We start from the raw sequence: 20,594 nt of genomic DNA on the forward strand, positions 1-20,594 counted from the left end.
GGGGGCAAATTTAGCAGTTTTTCTATTCAATTCAAATCAATTTTATTTATACAGCGCCAAATCACAACAACATTCGCCTCAAGGTGCTTTATATTGTAATGTACACCCTACAATAATACATACAGAGAAAAACCCGACAATCATATGACCCCCTATGAACAAGCACTTTGGCAACAGTGGGAAGGAAAAACTCCCTTTTAACAGGAAGAAACCTCCGGCAGAACCAGGCTCAGGGAGGGGCGGGGCCATCTGACGCGACCGGTCCCAGGATTCTTGGTTATGTTTAGCAGACTGTATCACATAAGTAGAGTTCTAATTTCAGACAAAAGCCAGAGTTCAAATACAAGAAATTTAAGCAGTAGTTTAACAATTTGAAATTGTTCTTCATTCATTTATGCTGGCACAGTTGTGTATGGTGTAGCCAGGCCTAAACAGATGTATTTGTCCTAGTCATGTTAAGATGTAAGCAAGCCTGCCTATTTATCTGTTATGAATTTCTCTATCTGTTATGTATATATCTAATGAGGCCTGTAATAGAGAGAGAGGGAGAGAGAGGTAGTGGCATGCAACAGCGGTTTAGATTATCCAGGGTTGTTCTCTGGAGAGTATTTCCTGTCTACTCTCCCTCCTGTACAGCGCTGGCATTGTTAGATATGTTGTCCTGTGTTGTAGCAGCTGCACATGTCTGTCTCATTGTGTTAAACATGCAAGATACTATAGGTCAAATCAGGTCAGATGTATTTTTAATGCTCAGTTTTTAATGCAGTGCCTGGAAGAGCTATACAGTCTTATGAACTATGGACAGGACAATATGACCAGCAACACTTTATGATCATCGCCATCAGGCGTCGAGGTGTTATTGAAATGTAAAACATCACTGCAATGATGCATGAACATATCATGTAGCATATTTCTTTAGGGCTGATCTCTCATGTAGATGCTTTGTCACTCACTTGCAGTCTCACTCCTGAAATATGTAGTGTTTCTCACAACTTGCACGCCAAATCCAAACAAGAAAAGCTTCCAAGTATGCTGAACTTTCTGACTACATATTTTCCCATTTTCCCCATTCAGCTTTAGTATTGTATTTTTCTTTTTCCTTGTTCTCACTCGCTCTCTCCCTATTGCAGTGTTGGCAGACAACCTGAAGTCCAACCCAGGTATAAAGTGGCAGTACTTCAGCTCGGAGGAGGGCATTTTCACAGTCTTCCCCGCCCACAAGTTCCACTGTAAAGGAAACTACGAGCACCGCAGCAGGTATAGAACAGCCACTGTCGCTTATAACACGTGTTGTTGTACTTCAGCTGTTTTCAATGTAAATAAATAAGATTATAGGTACAACTTGCACTTTGTCAGCAAATATCACACATAATAATGGAAAAGATTGTTCAAGTGTGATGCTTCGGCAGCTCATTCCTGCCTTCATCTTCCTCACCCTCTTCCACCCCCCTCCCCGCCTTCCGTCCCTCCTCCTCTGCCAGTTGCTGTGGGGTGGCCTAGAGGGCATGTTGATGGCATCCTGCCCTCATACACCCCGACCACACATGCCATTGGTAGGAATGTGGCTCTTTACCACTAAAGCCTACTGGAATTTCACACCTCCAATGTTATGGGGTTTTTTTTCCCTTCTCCCCGCCCCCCACCCCACCCCATCGCTGAAAGCCATCTCTCTCATGCTCCCTTGTGCATTTCGCATTGGCCTCTGTTTTCTTTTTATTATTCCTTTTGAGTTGTTGTTGTTTATTTCTCCCATTGCTGTTCAACTCAGTGAGTTTGGTGTGCAGCCATGGGAGAAATGACGTTGCTTGGCTTGCTTCAAGTATGAATGAGGCTTTGTGAGTACATCACTCGTGTTAGTGTCGCTTTGTCCAGCAGACCACACACAAAGAGCCACTGACCCCCTACAGTCTGCACCGTTCTGCAGCTCCACCTGCTTATAATACAAGCATAACACATACAGTGATACCTCAAATGACAAGTCTCACCAAATCAATGAGGGGTATGCAGCCGAATCTTCAACATTTGATATACTGTGTTTGGACTATTTTTAATTAAACATTTCTTTCTTTTTTTCTTTCTTTTTCTTTTCTTTTCTTTACACTTGACACAGTATCCCAACTTTTTAGGAAACTTAGTTGCAGTAAGCAGTATTTTAAGACCAAACCAATGCTTTCACGCTATGTTGCTTGAGTTGCTTCTGAAAGAAACATGTCATTACTCGACAACAGCCACACACAGTGGTAGTTGTTCTTTAGAGGTGAAATTTTCCACAGCAAATGCTGCAGGTCGTCAGACAACTCTAGCCTCACTTTTCCAAAACAAATTCAGTTGGTGTGTGGAGAGGGGGGGAAGTAAGATGTAAACAATAAATCCTGTTTTGTTTTGTTGAGACTTAGACTCTTAGTCCTTATTCACTGAGTTTAAAAACATGAAGTTTTTTTGTTTTGAGAAGGTTGATGACAGGTCATATTGCTGGATTTCAAAATATTGTCATATTTCTTCAAACCCCAACCACAATCAAGCATTATTAACCAAACATCCTTACTTTTGGATGATTCTTTTTTGTGTAATCTCATCTCCAACCGGTCGCAGAGGATGGCCGCCCCTCCCTGAGCCTGGTTCAGCTGGAGGTTTCTTCCTGTTAAAAGGGAGTTTTTCTTCCCCACTGTTGCCAAAGGGCTTGCTCATAGGGGGTCATGATTGTTGGGCTTTTCTCTGTTTGCTTTGTATTATCGAAGGGTCTTTCCCTTACAATATAGAGTGCTTTGAGGCAACTGTTGTTGTGATTTGGTGCTATATAAATAACAAAATTGAAAATTGAATAATATGGTCCACAACTAACAGTGTAATTCACCTATAATTAAATAGACTTTCGATGCATTTTATTTTAAATTGCAAATTAATTATATTTACTTACAAATACTTAAAAATATGAACACTAGAATAAGAGGGTAACAAATCAGGTGTTTGCAAGAAACAAAAAATAATTGTACTGTAATTAGTTTTCATAATTTGTATGTAATGTATAAGTAATTTCATGTAGTACATGAGTAATATAAAATGTTGCCTAAGTTTAGGTATTTTACAGGCAAGGACACAGAAATGACACAAGTACTATGCAATTTCATCCTAATTTTGAAGGAAAATAAATATCCCATTTCACATGTTAATACAATGTGCATTTTGGCTTACAGGCTGTATTATGGCGTGAATTTTTTTTTAACATCTTCATAAACTATTCATTCTGTGATGTGTATGATGGATGTCTTATTGCATTTCTGCAAAATTACCAAAAAAGTAACGTAGTACTTAAAATTACTTGCAGTATCTTTTCCTGTAAAGCACCCAGAGGTTAAGCACTATGTTTTGTTATGTAATTATGCACTGCATAAATTTACTTACAGTATTATTATTTCTGTGTATCTACCTTTAACTATTTGTAGGTGAATATCATTAAATTGTAATTTTGAATAAAATACATTGAAATTCCATTTAATTACAGGGGAGTTATGTCACAGTTGTAGACTGTATTATAAAGTGTTACCAACTCTGTAATGACAGCATAGAGTGAAGAAGGTGCCAGACTTCCTCTAAAACTATGAAACTGCTAGGCAACAGAGTATGCTTTATAATCTAAAACTGATATCTGTCCATATCCCATTTGTGTATCTGTGTGTGTACTCGTGCAGGCCTGTGTACGTTTCTGCAGTGCGTCCACAGTCTAAACACATTGTAGTTATGATCGACCACGGAGCCTCCATAACTGACACCCAGCTTCAGATCGCCAAGGACTCAGCGCTTGTTATCCTGAATGCCATAGATGAGCATGACAAGGTTTGGGAAAGGGGACGCTTTTCTTCATTATCAGGCATCTGTATTTACATCTCTTATCATTCTTGGTTTGATGGCCCTTTTGCTCCTTTCCAGATCTCCGTACTTTCAGTGGCAGAGACCGTTCGCTCCTGCTCTCTAGACCAGTGTTACAAAAGTCTGCTGTCTCCAGCCACCAGCGAGACGAAAAGGAAGATGAGCACCTTTGTGTCGAACGTCAAGGCATCTGATGGAGCCACGCAGCATGCAGCTGGCTTCGAGAAGGCCTTCCAGCTGCTTCGAAACACCACCAGTCACAACAAACAGAGCAGTAAGTCTCAGATAAGAAGACACTAATGTAGATTTAGCATGTTTTCATCACTGAGTTTGATAGTAGCAAACGTGCGTTTGTGTATCAGCCACAGACATGGTGATCATTTACCTGTCGTCTGGCGTCACGTCTCGAGAATCATCGGAGCTGGTGAAGAGAGCCACGCTCAGTGTGGTCCGACAGGAGAACCGGCACCTCAACAACTCTGTCATGATCCTCACATACGCTCTCATGAATGGTGGGTGAAAACTTTATTATTTTTCACCTGAATGTTTACATTTAATTTAGTCAGGTTTTCTGTTATAAGGAACTATTCGACACAGTTAATGAAATTCAGTACCTCTGGACGTGTATTTTTTTTCTCTACACTTCTTGATCTGGTGCTTCATTCCTTTTGGCTCTGCTAGGACTGAAGGTTAGAGAGGTGCTTTTAAAACCTCAAAGGCTTTTTGTTTTCTGTGTTTGTGCCTGTCTGTGCAGTAAGTACGCTTCCTTTTCCTCTAAATTTGTCCTTGTCCTTCCATCTGCCTCCTAATTCCCGTCTCCCTCTGCAACACACGTACACCCATGTCTGCTGCGCTTGCTTTAGTCCACCATTAATACAAATTATTTTTGCATCGAGAAATGGAAATGAGGTACATCTAAGAGCAGAGAGAGTGAGACTTCAAAGAGCGTGCTGCTCACTCTCTGTGTGACTGACAGAGGACCTTGGCTCTTTAAAGGGAGATGATGAAAAGGATGCAGAAATCTCATCCTCCTCTGAGTTTATTAGCATTGCATATTCAGAAAAAACATTTGTATTGTTGCTGATGCTGCTGCACACAGCTGAAAGGCCTGCTGTGGGAGTCTGATTTCCTGCATCCCCTGCCAAATGTGAAGTGCTGATTGTTCAAGGAGATCAGCAGTCTCCTGTGTTTGTCTCTGTTGTCCACCTCTGTTACCAAAACAATGTCTGATATTCTGACCAAAACACTGACTTGTCAGCTAGAATATGGTTTCAAATCTCCACTGGACATGTTGATGCTATCTAACAGTTGCACTATTTAAAAATAAACCGCTCGCTATATTTTCTGACCGTGGGAAAAAAAGTAAACCTTAGTCATGCAAAACAGAGAATACACTTCTTTTTCTTCTTTACTAACCAACTAATACACTGATATATAATAATATGAGATATTTTTAGCCATTACCTGATTTTAGACCCACAAGTGAGTTCACAGTACAGTACCATGCAAGTCTTGAGTCACCCCTCATTTGTTTGTTTTGCTGTGAAAACCAGTTCATTGAAACGTGCAAACATACATGGAAATACATCATATAATCATTTATTATTGTTGTATTCCTGAGAAGTACTCTTCAGGAGAAGTTCTCCAGGCTTTTTGAAGGACATTTATTGCTCTTTGGAGTCTGGGGAGGCCAACCCATGACTGATTACTAATATTACTATTACTGGTTCCATTCTTCTTCTTTTTTTCTATCCCAGTATGCTTTTATTGCTGTTTGGGATCATTGTCATACTAAAAAAATGAAGCCATTCCCGTTCAGATGCTTTCCATATGATATGACAGTTCTTGAGTAGTAGTCAGGAGTCACTTTGCTCCTCAAAAGTATTATTTTATGCTTGTCAAAATGTGGTGTCTTTGGCATTTAAAAAAAAAAAGAGAGACAAGGGAACCTGGCCTGGAAACCTACTGGAACTATTGGTCAAGATAACTTTCAAAGGATTATTACAAGAAACCAAGCTATAAAGAAATGGGAACTGAGGGGGACATTACTGTTGCACATTAGTGTTGATTTCACAGAATTATCTTGCAGTAAACTCAATTTCTTCTAATATTAGGCTGTTTAAAGGTACTCTTGGTAGTGGTAGAAACATAAAGAAGCATTGATTTTGCAAGATGGTATATGGTGCACATCTACCATTTCATTTTTTTTCTCGTGCAGGCCTGTGTCAGATTGAATGAAAAAGCTTGTTAATGTCAGGTCATAGCAGTCACACCAAACAAAAGACAAATGAGGTGAAAAGAATGATGGATTGCAAACATTTTTTCCCTCACAGGTTAAAGTGAACAGATACAAGTGGATAAAAAATCCACTCTGGTTGAAACTGCCACCTGTGGCTGCATTGGCTCCCTTGTCAGGCCCAGTGTAATGATCACAGGAGCAGAGCCCTGGCATTAAAAAGGAATTCTGCTGTAATCCATTCAGCGATTGGATACTCGCTCTATCCTTCCCAATAGGTTGTCAGATGCCAAATGTTCCATGTCACAGCTGTCAGGGCCAGCCACAGTTATTCGTCCTCGTCTAAATGACCTTATGAGGCTTGGAAAGATGGTCTGAAGTGTGCATTAAGGTCTCAATTGTATATTTTCTTTAAAGCGATGAGGGATTCGTTTATGTCACAATCTCTGAGCTTGACAGATGACAGCTGGGCTTGGCAGATGCATGGGACTGTACGGGTAAAAGCTTATAGAGATCACGATGCAGGATCACAAGTTAGGGCTCGCTGGTGATGGCAAATCAGTTTGAAATTTTGATAGCAGTGTTAGTTATGATCCAGATGACACCAGCTCATTGCTGATGACTAGAAGATTCATTGCGCTAAAAATTGAACTTGAAATTGTTTTGAATTAACTGACCGTTTGGTGGAAAGGATGTGACTTCTTCTCCTACTCCTTCAAGGAATTGTCTTGTTGCTAGTAGGGACATGGAGAAGAGTGGGTTGCCTTTTTATAATAGGAATTTGAGTCATGCACTCTTTAGTGAAGAGCTGTTTACTCTTTTTAGCTCCGCTTCAACCACTCCCTGCTCTTTTGATTTGCACAATTACCCCGTCCAACAGTCCTGTAGCCAAGCCATCTGCTATGGATTTGTTCCTAATATCCCTGCTTGATTAAATCAAACAAATTCCGTCATCGAGTCTACTCTTTTTTTTTTTACGCTCATATTCTACACCGCTCCCTCCTCTTGCAGAGGGAATTACAGGCCTGAAGGAGCTGGCCTTCCTGAGGGACCTCGCCGAGCAGAACTCATTGAAGTACGGCGTTGACCGAACATCTGACCGAGACCGCTCGTCTGGGTCAGCAGGAGCTTCAGTAATGCCGGTGGTGAAGGGCAGCATGATGGTGCTGAACCAACTGAGCAACCTGGAAACGACAGTGGGGCGTTTTTACATCAATCTGCCCAATCGCATGATTGACCTGGCTCGCTTCAGCCTACCCTACGCCGACCCGATGGGAGATGGTGAGTAGTGTGGCCCGAACTGCACCAAAGGAAACTTCATCCTGAACTGATGCTGAACCACAACTGGCAGCCATTGCTTTGTCAACCCTCAAAAAAGGAACACGTCATTATATGGGCACACACTTATTGCAACAAAATTAATATGACAGTGCAGTGAGTAAATATAATTAAAAGGTAAATGCATTGTGCGGATTATTACAAAATCCCTGCATTGTGATACCATACTTATCACGAGGAAGTAATATCATGTTGAGTTACTCTAATTCCCGATTAGCTTTGAAATCCTCACATCTAGGCCAGTTGAGACCTTTTTGACAGCATCAACACCACATTTAATCTTTTATTAGCCTCAACTTCTCAAAATGTAAAACAGTCCAGCCACTACTTTAATCACACTCTAGATTTTGTTCTGTCATATGGCATATTTAAATGTACAATAATGGATTAAAATGCAGAGGGTAAAAAATGCAATTGCAGTAGATGTCTTTCTGTAAGTGCTATAACTAAGTTTAAGTTGTTATCCAATTCAGTGCCATGTGCCAATACAGTGCCGAGCAGCTAGCTAAACTCTACAGACGTTGATCATCTTGTATTATTGTACGCTCTGTATTATTTAATGTTATTTACAATATAAAGTACAATATAAAGCGCCTTGAGGCAGCTGTGATTTGACACACTATATAAATGATGATAAAGTGGACTGGTTCTTATACAGAGCTTTTCTGCTCTCCTGGAGGACTTTATAGGTGCTTTATACAACACGCCTCATTCACCTATTTACACCCATTCATAAAAGCGCTTAGTGTGGCAAGCTTAAACCTGAAGTGAACCTTACATAGTTGCCTATACTTTCCACAGGGTTTATTATGACTGTGAGCCGGCCGTGTTATTTTGGTAACCAGCTCCTGGGAGTGGTTGGGGTGGATGTGAACTTGGCGTACATCTTGGAGGATGTTACATACTATCAAGACTCGCTCGCGTCATACACCTTCCTTATTGACAACAAAGGTGAGTCACACAGAGGTGGTAATCAGCTTATTGCAAACCTTTTCATCAGAAACCAGTCTCTTTCTGTCACTCTCTCACTCTCTCTCACACACACACACACACACACACACACACACACACACACACACACACACACACACACACACACACACACACACACACACACACGTACGTGTCTTTTCATGATCGCAGAAGAATCGGCAGGATTACCTACAGCCAGACTTTTTTGTTGTGGTCCGCCTCAAATCTCTTCTCTGCTCGTTTTCTCTTCATGTGCAGTAATAACAGTTTTCCCAGGTAGTGCTAAACGCAGCAGGGCAAATCCAAGTGTCACATTGCCACTTTTGCTTGGCCTCGCCTGCACAGCAAATATCAATCAGGAAATTAGTCAGTTTTTTAAATAAGCACACTTATGTAAACTTTGTTGTTTATTTGCTTCTAAATGGAATTACACTTCATTTTGTGTCTCAGCTTCCTCCACAGGCATTACACTTTATTAGGCTAGCTGGCGTCTTGTAGGTAGCACTGGCATTCTTTTGGCATTTCACTTTGTTGAACCATGTCTCAGTGGATTGCCACGCCGCATTACAAATAGCGCTCATGTCCGGTCTTGGTTTGTCTTGGCCTTGGCTGAGGGGGTTCTGACTCAATTATTGGTGCTGTGAAATGGCTAGGTTGTGCTCTGTGGGCCTGGACAGAAATGACATTTAACAGTCACCGTTTTGCTAGATGGCAAAATGGCATTAGAAGTGATACCTTTTACTTACACCAAGGAATATTTGATGAAGAGTTTGTCTTCCTGACAAGCTGAAAACATGAAGAATAAAAATCAGGTTTTAGAAAAATTTGTTTTTAATATGTTTTAAATATGCTGGTGGCAATAAATAAATAAAATGAATATTCCCAAGTACAACTGAATTTAACCTAAACTCTTAACCTATAGAAGTGGGTGTGGAGGCACTTTTATTAGAAATAAAAATAACTTAAGTGTTTTTTTTTTTGTGTGTGTGTGTTTTGTTTTTTTTTTTGCTTCAGGAGCTTAAAAAGAGTAAGTCGTAGGCGGAGTAATAATTCGAGAGAGCTGAGGGAAAGCACATGAACATGTTCAGCATATTTCTTACTATTACTATTAATTACCTAGCAATAATTAGCTTTTTGGCAGTTCTGTGAATTCAGTGCTTTTCAGTGAGTCTCTTTTTTGCCCCCCTCCTCTAAAATGTCTGTTATTGTAATAAATATGCCATCAAATTACAAGTTATTACTGTGCCGTGGTTATTAGTGCTCCAACTCTGTAAACGCTGACAAATGAGTCCCATTAAAGTTATTAGCTGGCATTCAAATCATCTGCTGCCAATTAGAGTTTAGGTAAATACGTTTAAAGTAAACATGCAGCTGACAAAAAGCTCCAGGAGTACAGAGGTGAAAACAGATTAGTACATTTAAAATATTCTCACATATGAGAACGTGTAGCAAAATGTGTTTACCAGTATACACGTCTGCTTCTAAAATGGATTTAATAGAAGTGCGTATATACTGTATGCACTGTAGTTGTAGCAGTACACAATTGTCTTAAAATTACGCACTGCACTCTCTTTCAGTAAATATACAATACTCACAAACACAAAACTCCAAGATTTTGTTTTTTTAGACCTTTCGCACCAGCACATATAAAACGGCTTATTGTCTCTCCCAGAATGATTACTGCTTCTTAAGAGCCATTTATCACAGTACCACAAAGTACTGTTTGCCACTAGGGCAATTTTCAAGGCTACATGCTGTAATTTTGCACAAGGGAAATTTAAGATGTTGGTAAAGGCTGTGCTTCAAGTTTTAAAGTGTGACAAGTAACTAAAGACGTCTCCTTCTCCTAACCAGCAGAAATGATCCTTTCCTAACTTCAAAGTCTTGGATTGTTCCTCTATTAAGCCTCAGAGGAGGTGGCCTTACTATAATTTACTTGATATCATAATTTATTTATTCAGAGTGTATTTACTTTATAAATGGAAACAAGTTTCCAGATTCACCTGGAATCCCAAACTGTAGCATTCTTACTGGTTTATAAATATCAGGGGCACAGGCGAGGACTTCAGTCTTCCTGGCATTTAATAGCCTTTTATAAATCATGTTTCCCTCATGCATTGACAGCTAAATACTAGTGTTAATGTTGACAGCAAACTTTTGACTAAAATGTAATTTAGTTTAGTCATAATTTAGACATCAAAATTCTTTTAATTCTAGTTGAGGTTTGACATGTTTTTACCTGTGAAAGTTGCGCCACACGGTTTGCAAAGCATCTTATTTTCCTTGACATCAAATGCGAAATGTGTCCATATGTGGACTCTTCTCTTTCTCTCAAGCGTTCACATTTTGTCACGTTTTCATGAGAAACTGGGAGCATGGGAGTGTCCCCTTTACCCAGTCCGTTTGTCGGCATCAGATTAAATTATGTGCGTCTGACCTTGCTGCAGAAAGAGATAACTTCTGTCTGATTGGATCGCATCCAAACCTATCCTGCCTCTTTACACAGCTTAATTAATTCTGATTGGATCTTGTCGCTCCAGAACATTTTCATCTAGATTTTATTCCTTGAAGACCGTGTCAGTCCATTGCATCATCGTTTTTGTGCTCGTGCATGAGTTTTTATTTAGCTGTCGTCTTGTTTTCATCAGGAGAAAATTGGTTGTTGACGACGTCTGTGACAAAATTATTAGTGAAGGAAATTAACATAGCTACCTACAGGAAGGCCCGCATCCTTAGAATCAACCCTGGTTTGATCCCTGCTGTAAAGTCTAAGCATTGAAGACACCGATCTATTGTTTTGTGAAATGGAAAGAAAATCTAGGCTATGATGTGCACATTAATTTGGCAAAAAGTATGACTTAACGCTGAGTAATAACAGTATCGTTACTAACTCTGCAGTATTTATTTCTAATTATATATTCAGATCCTGCTTTACTGTGTTGGTCTGTGCTTTTGTGTAATGTAACTGCAAACTGGTTGTTTAATTTCTCAGGCTACACCCTCATGCACCCCTCTCTGACACGGCCCTACCTGATGACAGAGCCTCCTCTGCACACAGATATTATCCACTATGAGAACATCCCAGGGTTCCCTGCCGTCCGGCAGAACATCCTCAGGTGAGAAAGGACAATTGCATGAATTTAAAAACAAAACAAAGCCATGGGTGGATAGATATGCACTATACTATGTGGCTTTTTGTTTTTTGTTTTTGCAGTCTCCCTTTGGGCAGTCAGATCATTGAAGTGCCCCTTAACTCCTCTCTGTCCTGGCACACCAACCGTCTCAGGGACAACAGCAAGGATGCGTACAATGTCAGCTATGCCTGGAAACTGGTAGGTTCCCCAAAGGATAAGGTAAAAAGACGCTAAACAAATGCCCCCTGGTCACTGGTGACATTTAGTTTCCACAATAAACTTCAGCTCACTCTTTTACATCTGCAACCACACACCCAAAATAAGACGTGTTTATGTTTAAATGCTATTTCATCCAAATATAGAAGAAGTCTTGTTATTTTTCAGACCCTTTCATTTTACTCTCTGTATATATTCAAACCTTGCCAGAGGGGAAAGAAATATGTAAATGCAACATTGAACAAGAGGATAGTACTTTCAGAGCAATGGCAGTAGGACAGAGTGAGTGTAGGCAAAATGACTGTACCTCCCAAAAGGGAAGCTTACACCGTCAGTCAGTGCTCTGGGCCAATGAGCCATTATTATGGTTGGTGCACTGAAGATTTCATTTACTTTCTCCCCGTCTCTCCCGTTGCGGTCCAAAGCTCTTTATCATTCTCATTGTGTTAAAGCAGCATAGAAATTATGCTCCCAGCCTTTATGTCTTCACCAAACCTCCACCGGCCCCACCTTAAACGAGCTCATCTGAATGAAACCAAGAGCTCTCATACTCAGAAACTGTTTGTCCCCTCGGATCCACGTTTCCCACAAGGCCCTTAAGTGTCATGTTAAAGGAACAGATGGGGAACTGGACAGCAATAATATCATGCCTCACGCGAGTCTTTTTGCTTTTTGACATTTCAATTTATTTATTATTATTTTTTTGGCAGGAGCAGAAATATCACACTTAATTTTAGACATTTCACTTTAGGCTTTTTAAAAAGGTTTTGACATTTATTTATTTTTCTTCAGGCATTAGAGCTCCAACACGTCACCTTTGCCATGAGTTTGGCAGCAGTCTCCATTTTTTTCTAAATGAGCTTTCCAGAGGCAGAAAAAAGGAAAACAGAAAATATTTTTTTAATATATTTATTTTTGCCTCTTCCCTCCAAACAATCTGTTTTTTGCTGTGCAAATAATATGTCCACGAGGGCCCCTTTTTGGATTGTATCATTATTCATGTTTGCTCTAATTTGAATCATAAATCTCCTGGGTGGTTCTGAAAACTGTCTACTGTACATTTGAGTGTGCTGCATCATTTATTTGGGAGGGAGGGGAGGGGATCATGAGAGCAGGCTTAGCCTTGTGTGGGATTCCTTTAGAGCCGGTTGCTAAAGCGGGCGCATTTGTTTGTGTGCTGCCCATAAATCTCTGGCGGTGGCAGCTGATGGGAAACACAGAAAACAGAGCTGGTATATATGGGTGCTGTCAGAATCTCAACCACTGCTAGACTTCAGTCTATTAAAGATGTGACACCATATTCCCTTTGGTCAGCTCACGAGGCTGCAAAAGATGAGCGTCGGACATTATGTCCGATTCGAGAAAGTGCAGTGAGTACATCCTTCTCTCTGCAGTCTGTGGCATTGTTTGGAGCTTGGAGCATCAAATACTCCGGATTTTCCTTTCAGCCCCATGAAAAACAACAGTGAATGGATCATCTTAAGTGCAATCAGGCATTCATTTTTTTGCCCACTCTTACCAACACATTAGCGAGCACTTGTTGCACAGTTTAACAAAAATAAGCACTTCCAGTTAGTATTAATTTTAATTAAAGGCTGACAGTAGTAGCAGACACATTTCCTATTTACTCCTATTTATTTAGTACTTATTAAAACTGCATTGCTTTAAACTTCATATTTGGGGAACAATGACAATTTAATTCTTGGGCAGGATGAAGAAGCTTAGGACTGAAAGCCAGAGAAAGCTTAGGGAAGTTTGAAAATATGATTTTAAAAGAATTATTTGGAATACTGTTGCCTTAATCTGTTTTTTAAATTTAAAATTAAGCTCCCTTCTCTCCTTGGCTTGTTCTCTAGGTTCAGGACACGTCGTTCATCCTGTGCATTGTGTACATTCAGCCCGAGATTCCAGTGAAGCAGCTGAAAAACCTGAACACAGCTCCCAGCTCCAAGCTGCTCTATCATCGTTTGGACCTGTTGGGTCAGCCCAGCTCCTGTCTGCACTTTAAACAGCTTGCCACCGTTGGTAGGAAGAGCACAGAGCTGGACTAATGTGATAATTCAAGTAAAAACACTGATTATCATCTCTGATTGTCCCTCTTTCTGTTTCTTTCTCAGAGTCCCCAACTGTGATGTTGGCAGCTGGTAGTTTTTCTTCACCCTATGAGCACCTCAGTCAGCCAGAAACAAAGCGTATGGTGGAGCACTACACTGCCTACCTGAGTGATAACACCAGGCTCATAGCCAACCCAGGCCTCAAGGTACCTGAGGACAAAAAGCCTGAGAACACGCACATAGTTCATACTGAAGGACGGACTGAATGTCATTTACCGCTGTGTCTGTGAAGGTTCTCAGTCGGTCATTTACTGTTACAAACAGCCAGCCTTGCAGTCGAGTGACACGCATTCACAAAGTGCCGTACCTGCCAGTACACACACTCCTAAACATATTGTCAGGCTTCTTACACTGGGACTATAACTAAAACATGTAAATCGATGTGCTGCATCTTTAAAAAAGGGGACAAAACTCCCACATGGATTTTGGCATTCTGTGTGCATTCCTGTCCTGGGGGGAGTTTGAGTTTGAACTCCCAGGCCCCAGTCCCAACGCTGATTCCCAGGCTAGTCTTAAAGACCCCCTCCAGTGACCTCATCACCCCTTTCAAACTTAGAAGCTTGTCTGAAAGTGGGATGTGATTTTTCAGGGCTTCAGGCCTAATCAAGTTGCATTAATCACTAAATGGTGGTTTTCTAAGCTTTGTTCTGGCCTTGTGACCACTATTCTAACACTCCTGAGCAGAGATGGGATGAATATTTTCAGGTTTAGGCACAACATAGGAGGGTGCCTTTAAAATTAGCAGTAATTCTGTTTTCCTTATGGGCTGACTGAAATCCAAATTGCCAAGAGTTTTTATTTACTTTGTATTCAAGACGAACCCAAATGAAATTTTCACCAGTCCAGCACTTTTTCCTCCTCTCCTTGCCTTCCCCTCACTGTCCATCTCTCTCTTCCTTTATACTTTCCCCTCTATAGTCCTCTGTCAGGAACGAGGTTATGGCAACTAGTCATGTTACGGATGAGTGGATGACACTAATGGAAATGAGTAGCCTCAACTGCTACATTGTGCGCCGTTACATAGCAACGCCCAGTGGGGTGCTCCGGATTTACCCAGGATCTCTGATGGACAAAGCCTTCGACCCAACCCGCAGACAATGGTGAGGGTTACTTTGGAGGGTGTGAAGAGGAGAAAAGAGCTGAAGGCATGTGTGTGCATGTGTTTTTAGGGAGCAGAAAGGAAGTATGAGATAGAAGTGTGTGTGTGTGTGTGTGTGTGTGTGTGTGTGTGTGTGTGTGTGTGTGTGTGTGTGTGTCAGATAATGTTTTCCAATATTAATAAGTCTAGTCCGGCTAACACGTAGAATTTTAGTTTTTTTTTTTCATTATTGAAACATTAAAGTAAGATCTATAAAAAAAAAAGGTGTTTTCTTTTCCCCAAATCAGGCCATTTGTGTATCAGACTGTACATAAAAGATGGACATTCCCTGTGTTGATGTCCTTTTTTTTTTTTTTGGTTTGGATTTTCTTTTTGAAGTCTTGAGTATTGTCTTTTCGTGTCTTAACCTTTTTTTTTTTATTATTCAGTTAGTTTGGACATTGAAAGATTAGGTTTTGCTATTAGAAAGGTGCATTTCCTGTCAACAGTGATGTTAATTGGTTCTCCATTAGTGAAAAAGAGGCCTAAAACAAAATGTACTTGCTTGCATCTGACTGAGAGACCAAAGAGACTGCAAATGTCTCTCCCAGCTCCCAGATGATGTAAGTTTATGGATTCTGAAGCTATTTGAATCTCACAATCACTGCAGCAGATCTTGTGTTGACGACTATTCCCCTTAGAACCCATAAGAACAGTGTTTCCTGTAGCATTTCCTTCTATGGCCACAGTTGAGTTGCAGTTGGGAACTGCAAAAGAATCACTTCATGTTGTATCCCAATGACTGTGTGCTGTTTTGCGTAGGTACCAGCATGCTGTGGCTAACCCTGGCCTCATCACCTTCACGGGGCCGTACCTGGATGTGGGCGGGGCCGGATATGTTGTCACAATCAGCCACACCATCCATGCTTCCAGGTGGGAGCACTGGTTATGTTTGGGTTTTTTTTTTTTGTTTGTTTGTTTGTTTTCGGGGGTGTGGGTGGGTGGGGGGTTAAACACAGAATGTGTTATATTTTACTGCACCAGAGCAAAAGTCAAGTAAAAATTGCCAGCTCTTTTTATTAGATATTGGAGAGCAGACTCACTGTTGGTATGAGTCAGAACAATCATTGTGGGCAGCTAGGCTCTCGGCCCAGAAGTCAGCTTAGCCAGACTGCACTATCTCTGAAGGCAGGAAGTAATCTGAGGGAAAGTTAAGGAGCCCATTGACCATTCTGTGCTATAGGGTTGTTTTCCAAGCGAGATGACATCCTGTAACCAAATGGTCTGGGCTTAGTCACAATTGTCTTCAAGTGTCTTTTCTTTCAGAGTGCCCTCAGCCAAGTCAGCATAGTGCTACCAACTTCTGGTGGTACAAAAAAGGAAAAACCAAATAATATATCGAGTGTTCCACCATTTCCTTTGGCCAGTTATCACAGAACTGACTGCAGAATATTTTGTAGAATCAGGCCTAAGCTTAGAGACTTCAAAGGGCTGCAGCGGTGGTTGAACTCAAAGTATTTGTTTCGAGTTCAGTGAGCTTCAAATGCAAATCACCGCGATAGCCACAGTGCCGCTTGCAGCAGTAAAAGAGCTGTTTACCACAGTCCGTGCAAGTGTTTAGCATACACAAACATTCCTCGTCAGTGTGTGCGAGATAAGGCCGGATTAGTGCTGTTGTACTCTCGCCTCAGTAAGCATAATATACAGTCTACAGTAAACACTGATTTCAGGAGATCAAGCAGTGCGTTATGTTTTTTTCTTGTTTTGTGTGTTTAAAAGGTCTATAGAAAAGTAGGGATCCTTGCGGGGATAACTGTACAGTGCCAAGTATCCTGAAGACGGACTTTTTCCAGATTTTGTTTTCCCTTTCCACAGAATTTAAAACCCCACTAAATGCCTTTTTTCTCTTTGTATTTTTGTCATAGCTCTCAAATGGCACCTGGCTACGCTGTTGCAGTGATGGGTATAGACTTCACCCTTCGCTACTTCTACAAGGTCCTCCTGGACCTGGTGCCCATCTGCAACCAGGACAAAGGCAATAAGATCAGGTAAAAAGAGGATGGATTGTGCGGCTCCCTTCTTTTCTCTTCTCTATGCAAGTTTTTCCTTTCTCTTTTTCAGTGTCAATTTCTGTGTGAGGGAGCTAAATTTCTGTTTGGCTGAGCAAGAATTAAACTCGCTGGCTGTGTGTGAAGAATAAAGAAAGCCAGAGGAAGACATAAGCTGATTATCACAACATTCCTGCTGGAGATGTAGTGTTGCTCCTGCCTCTGTTCTACATACTTTCCCCAGCTTTTATGTCTGTTCTTTTCCTCATCTATCTTATTCCACACCTGCCTACCCCACCAACCCTCACTTCTTTCTGTCTTTCTCCACTTTCTCTTGCTTCTTCTGTCATGCTCACTCTGTTGGTGTTTATGGGTCATAAAAAACAGGATCAGCCCCCTGGAACCAAGAGGGCATGATTTGGAAAAACACACAAGGGACAGTGGGGAGAAGAACAGAGCTGTGTTATATAGACTAGGAATACAATATAGAAATAGCAATTAAATGTTCTGAGTGAAAACCTCAACCTCATGTTCTGACAAAGTACCGACTAAATTGATGAATTCATTAAGTTGATCCTGACTGCCAGTTTTATTCATTTTTATTTTAGGTGCTTCATAATGGAGGACAGAGGGTACCTGGTTGCTCACCCGACTCTCATTGACCCCAAAGGTCATGCCCCAGCAGAGCAACAGCACATCACACACAAGGTAAATGCACAAACACAAGTTAACATGGAAATAGGAATGGATAGAAACCTTTGGGAGTATGATATTGTCATAATTCTAATGAAATCTATTTTCTTTCCTTTGGTAGGAGCCACTGGTGGCCAATGACATCCTAAACCACCCCAACTTTGTCAAGAAAAACCTCTGCAACAGCTTCAGTGACCGCACAGTCCAGCGCTTCTACAAATTCAACACCAGCATTGTGGTGAGTCGCATAAAAATGTAGCATAACTAGAGGTATGAATGTGTACTTTCATAGCATTCATACTGTAGTAGCAAAAACAGACACACTCCTCTGGGCCTCGCATAGCAATATGGAAAAATCTTGTAGTGTAACACTGCCATCTTGTGGTCATACGTGCTGTTGCAAACTTCTGTTTGCTATTTGTGACTCTGTTGAGTCTGTGTGGTTGGAAATGAAACATTCTCTGCCTTCATCTTGCCCATCCTTACATGGGTAAAAAGCACTTTGAGACTGGTATTAGAAACTTCTTCTCTTTCTGTTTCACAGTTTCTGTTTAGTGTGTGCAGTTTTGAAGTTTCTCTCACCTTTTTTTTTTTTTTTTAAAGAGGATTAAAAAGTATATTGATTTTCCATGGCTTTGTGTAGCGATGTAGAGGTTAGAGTGACCTCTCCAACTCTTTTTCCTTTAGGGGGACCTCACCAACCTGGTCCATGGTAGCCATTGTTCTAAATACCGCCTTACCAGAATCCCCGGCACCAATGCCTTTGCCGGCATTGTGAACGAGACGTGCGACTCCTTGGCGTTCTGTGCCTGCAGCACGGTAGACCGGCTGTGTCTCAACTGCCACAGGTCAGTACTGAATTCTCTTTTCCGTTTAGCTCTCTGACACATTAATGCTTTGTTAACATAAGGTAATGCTCCTGTTGGAAAAATAAGAATGGGCCTGATTTTGCACAAATCCAACACCCAGAGTTTGATAGTTTGATGCAGCAGTGATGCTGCAGCTTGCACAGGTTCAGGAGTCACACAGTGACTTTTTCAGTCAAGGAATTTGCTTAAAAATTAAGCAAACGTTAAGTTTGAATCAAACTGTGAATACAAGTTTCTCACTGACCTGCTGTTTAACTGTTTGCTGTTCAGAATGGAGCAGAATGAGTGCGAGTGTCCCTGTGAGTGCCCTCTGGAGGTCAATGAGTGTACAGGCAACCTCACCAATGCTGAGAACAGGTGGGTACATTGTCTAAAGCACATACACTTTACCCCTTCTGCCTTCAGAACTGTTCATGCCACTACACAACAAGGTTCTGGAAATATTCTGGAAATCTGGAAATATTTTTCAGACATTTTGGTCCATTTGGACATGATGGTATCACACAGTTGATGCAGAATCGTGTATCCCTCGTGCGGCCATATCTGAAAGGGTTTGAAAAGATTGAAATCTTGTGACTGGGAAGCCATTTGTGTACAATAAACTCACTGTCATGTTCAACATGATTTGAGCTTTGTGACATGTTGTGTTGACCTGCTAGAAGTAGCCATTAGAAGACTGGTACACTGTAGTCATAAATATGTCTGTGAAGCATCTGTGAAGCAGTTTCCAAGTTTTCCAAGATCCTTAGACTGTAGTCATAAAGCGATTTGGTCAGCAACAATATTCAGGGTGTGGAGGATGGATCAAGCATAAATGTCGCAGCAGAAATGGAGACTCCTCAGACCACCAAAGATTTTTCCAACCTTCTGTTGTCCAATCTTGGTGATCCTGTGTGATCCTCAGCTTCTTGTTCCTAGCTGACAGGAGCTGCACTCAGTGTGGTCTTTTGCTGCTGTAGCCCAACTCAGAGATGCTCTTCTGCATACCTTGATTGTAACAAGTCCTTATTTGAGTAAACTGTTCCATTCCTAAAAGCTTGAAGAAGTCTTCTGGCCATTCTCCTCTGACCTCAGCAAGACTTTTTCTCCCAGAGAGCTGCCACTCGCTGGATATTCTCTTTATTTCGGATGATCTCTGTAAACAGAGAGATGGTAGATTAGCCTGTCTGGGACCAACAGCCATGTTGCATTCAAAGTCATTTAAACCACCTTTCTTCTCCATCGTGATGCTCAATTTGACCATCATCGTGACCATGACTACATGGCTAAATCCACTGAATTGCTGCCACATGACTGGCAGATTAGATAGTTGTGTTATACTGCAGTTCAACGGATGTATGTAATAAAGCAGCCGGCGAGTTTACATTACTGCAGGTACATCATACATCTGCGATAATATTTACACGATAAAAGTTATAATCACCGAAGGTGAGTTACAAATGACAGCAGAAAGAAATTACAGCTGACCTCAGCGCTTACAGAATCTGAAAATAATGTCATAGAAAACAGTCAATGGTTTACACAAGATGCCTTTATATGACAGTATTGGGAAAACATGCTTGGCTTGCATACTGAACTACCCAGTGACTGCAGAGCAGTGAGATACCCACCAGAGAGCGCATTAGTCATTCTAGAGGGAGCTATGCCACACTATTTGCAAGGTAGTTGAGAAAATCCTCCCACATCTTATCAGGATTAAGTTCAGTCACTCTTGAGGCCGGACTTGTTTTTTTATTGGTTCTTAACTTTCAGATGATGCCTCTTTTCTTCTTCTTCTTGGTCAAATAGTGATGCAGCATGGTGTAAGACATAGCCCTCAGTTCCCTTTATGCCAGAAGTGCTTCAAAACGGTCTTTAAAAGCCCAGATGAAAGTCACGCTGCTTTGATCTTAGATTTAAAGGAATGGGACGAAAGGGTTCTTGACTGTAAAATTCATTTCTCCAGCCTTCCTGCTTGCATGATGTGGTGTTTTAAAGGCCACCTGCTTTCTTCATTTCTAAGTTAAGAGTTCCTGTCATATTTCCCTCA

General features: G+C 41.1%; 1 protein-coding gene across 1 annotated transcript in view; it reads left to right on the forward strand.

Annotated features, from left to right (window-relative positions):
• Positions 1-20,594, forward strand: part of cachd1 (cache domain containing 1) — a 107,927-nt gene that overhangs the window by 67,493 nt on the left and 19,840 nt on the right. Inside the window, exons 5-21 of the mRNA XM_084909337.1 lie at positions 1,131-1,257; positions 3,690-3,834; positions 3,928-4,141; positions 4,230-4,379; positions 7,115-7,384; positions 8,243-8,392; positions 11,406-11,529; positions 11,628-11,745; positions 13,620-13,788; positions 13,881-14,023; positions 14,796-14,977; positions 15,778-15,888; positions 16,881-17,003; positions 17,612-17,711; positions 17,818-17,934; positions 18,384-18,544; positions 18,836-18,922. Coding sequence (XP_084765463.1) covers positions 1,131-1,257; positions 3,690-3,834; positions 3,928-4,141; positions 4,230-4,379; positions 7,115-7,384; positions 8,243-8,392; positions 11,406-11,529; positions 11,628-11,745; positions 13,620-13,788; positions 13,881-14,023; positions 14,796-14,977; positions 15,778-15,888; positions 16,881-17,003; positions 17,612-17,711; positions 17,818-17,934; positions 18,384-18,544; positions 18,836-18,922 — 2,491 coding nt within the window. The remainder of the gene's footprint in view (positions 1-1,130; positions 1,258-3,689; positions 3,835-3,927; positions 4,142-4,229; positions 4,380-7,114; positions 7,385-8,242; positions 8,393-11,405; positions 11,530-11,627; positions 11,746-13,619; positions 13,789-13,880; positions 14,024-14,795; positions 14,978-15,777; positions 15,889-16,880; positions 17,004-17,611; positions 17,712-17,817; positions 17,935-18,383; positions 18,545-18,835; positions 18,923-20,594) is intronic.

The sequence above is a fragment of the Perissodus microlepis genome, chromosome 17 (assembly GCF_051167445.1).
Source record: "Perissodus microlepis isolate ML-2025 ecotype Zambia chromosome 17, ASM5116744v1, whole genome shotgun sequence".
NCBI classification, from domain to species: Eukaryota; Metazoa; Chordata; class Actinopteri; order Cichliformes; family Cichlidae; genus Perissodus; species Perissodus microlepis.